We start from the raw sequence: 1,180 nt of genomic DNA, 5'->3' as shown, positions 1-1,180 counted from the left end.
ATACACATCCCAAGAAGAACACTGCACGATTAGCACAAGGATCCACAGAATTGTCCTTGCGGCAGGAGCCGGCCAGTCCTGGGAGGACAGGGCCACTGCTGGGAGGACAACCACCCTCCGTGGGCAGCCTCTGCCGCAGGGTTGCAGGGGCTGGGAAATCGCTCATGGAACCTTCTTCCCCCAGACAGCTGAGCGTCCACCTGCCCCGGAGCGCTTGCATAGTGGAAGGGTAGCTGCTGCAGTTCAACTTCTGAGGGTGTTTGCAACTGACAGCGGGTGGGATTTTGTGACCATGTTAAACAAATAACCAGAGGGGTTTCTGGAAACTTTTTATAAAGTCTACCTAAGAATTTAATGTCATATATTTATATCAACAGACTATTTACACTTTTTTTTTTTAAAACAAACCAAAAAAGAAATCCTTTTACACTTCTGCATAATAGAATAAGGCAAAAACACAATGTTTTATACATTATTATTAATTATTTTAATATATACCTGTAACTTCGGTTCCAAGTACCAAGGGAGGGCCAGGCCAGGCCTGAGTGGGGAGCCTCACAGTGCGTTGGACAAAATGACCGTTTTTCCTCTATAAATAAGACAAAGAAACCCTGGGGCTTTGGAGAGGGATCTGAGGCCATTAAATTGCAAAGCCCAACAAAAAGTCAAGGAGCAAAAAGTTTCTTTTTTGGTCTTTTAAATGTCTAAAGAGCACAGAGTTAAGAAAAATACAAATCCACTAAAAACGTTTCTCACCTGTGGGGAAAATAGTATAAACTTGAATTTGTTTTTTGCCAGTAGCCTAATCTCAAGCCTGGAAAAGGAAAGATCACTCCCAGAAAAGCTGTATATTGATTCCCCGACTCCGCAGGCTTCCAGTGGAAAAGCGAGGGTCACCCAGGATGTGATGGAACTGTGCTTAGGGTCTAGAAATTTACACTTAAAAAAGTTTACAGCAGTGCATTTGTAAAACGGTCTCTGTACACAGTTCAAGCCTCCTCCGGCGGAGCGGTCCCGCGGGGACTACCGCGCCTCTACCTCCTGGGGGTTGCGGGACGGGGAGTATTCCCGCGCCTCGCTGGGGGCGAGCGGCGTAGTCCTGCTGCGCGTGGGAGGCGGCGGCCCCGGGGGCGTGGGAGGCCCTCCCGCGGCCACCAGGGGGGGTGGCGCGCCCAGTGTG

General features: G+C 49.0%; 1 protein-coding gene across 1 annotated transcript in view; it reads right to left on the bottom strand.

Moving 5' to 3' along the window:
• Positions 1-1,180, bottom strand: part of FBRSL1 (fibrosin-like 1) — a 94,681-nt gene that overhangs the window by 991 nt on the left and 92,510 nt on the right. Inside the window, exon 23 of the mRNA XM_008566203.1 lies at positions 389-1,142. Within this exon, the coding sequence (XP_008564425.1) occupies positions 1,024-1,142 (119 nt within the window). The 3' untranslated portion in view covers positions 389-1,023. The remainder of the gene's footprint in view (positions 1-388; positions 1,143-1,180) is intronic.

Source organism: Galeopterus variegatus, unplaced genomic scaffold (assembly GCF_000696425.1).
Source record: "Galeopterus variegatus unplaced genomic scaffold, G_variegatus-3.0.2 Scaffold228, whole genome shotgun sequence".
In the NCBI taxonomy this organism is placed as follows: Eukaryota; Metazoa; Chordata; class Mammalia; order Dermoptera; family Cynocephalidae; genus Galeopterus; species Galeopterus variegatus.
This window is presented reverse-complemented; position numbering and strand designations above follow the sequence as displayed.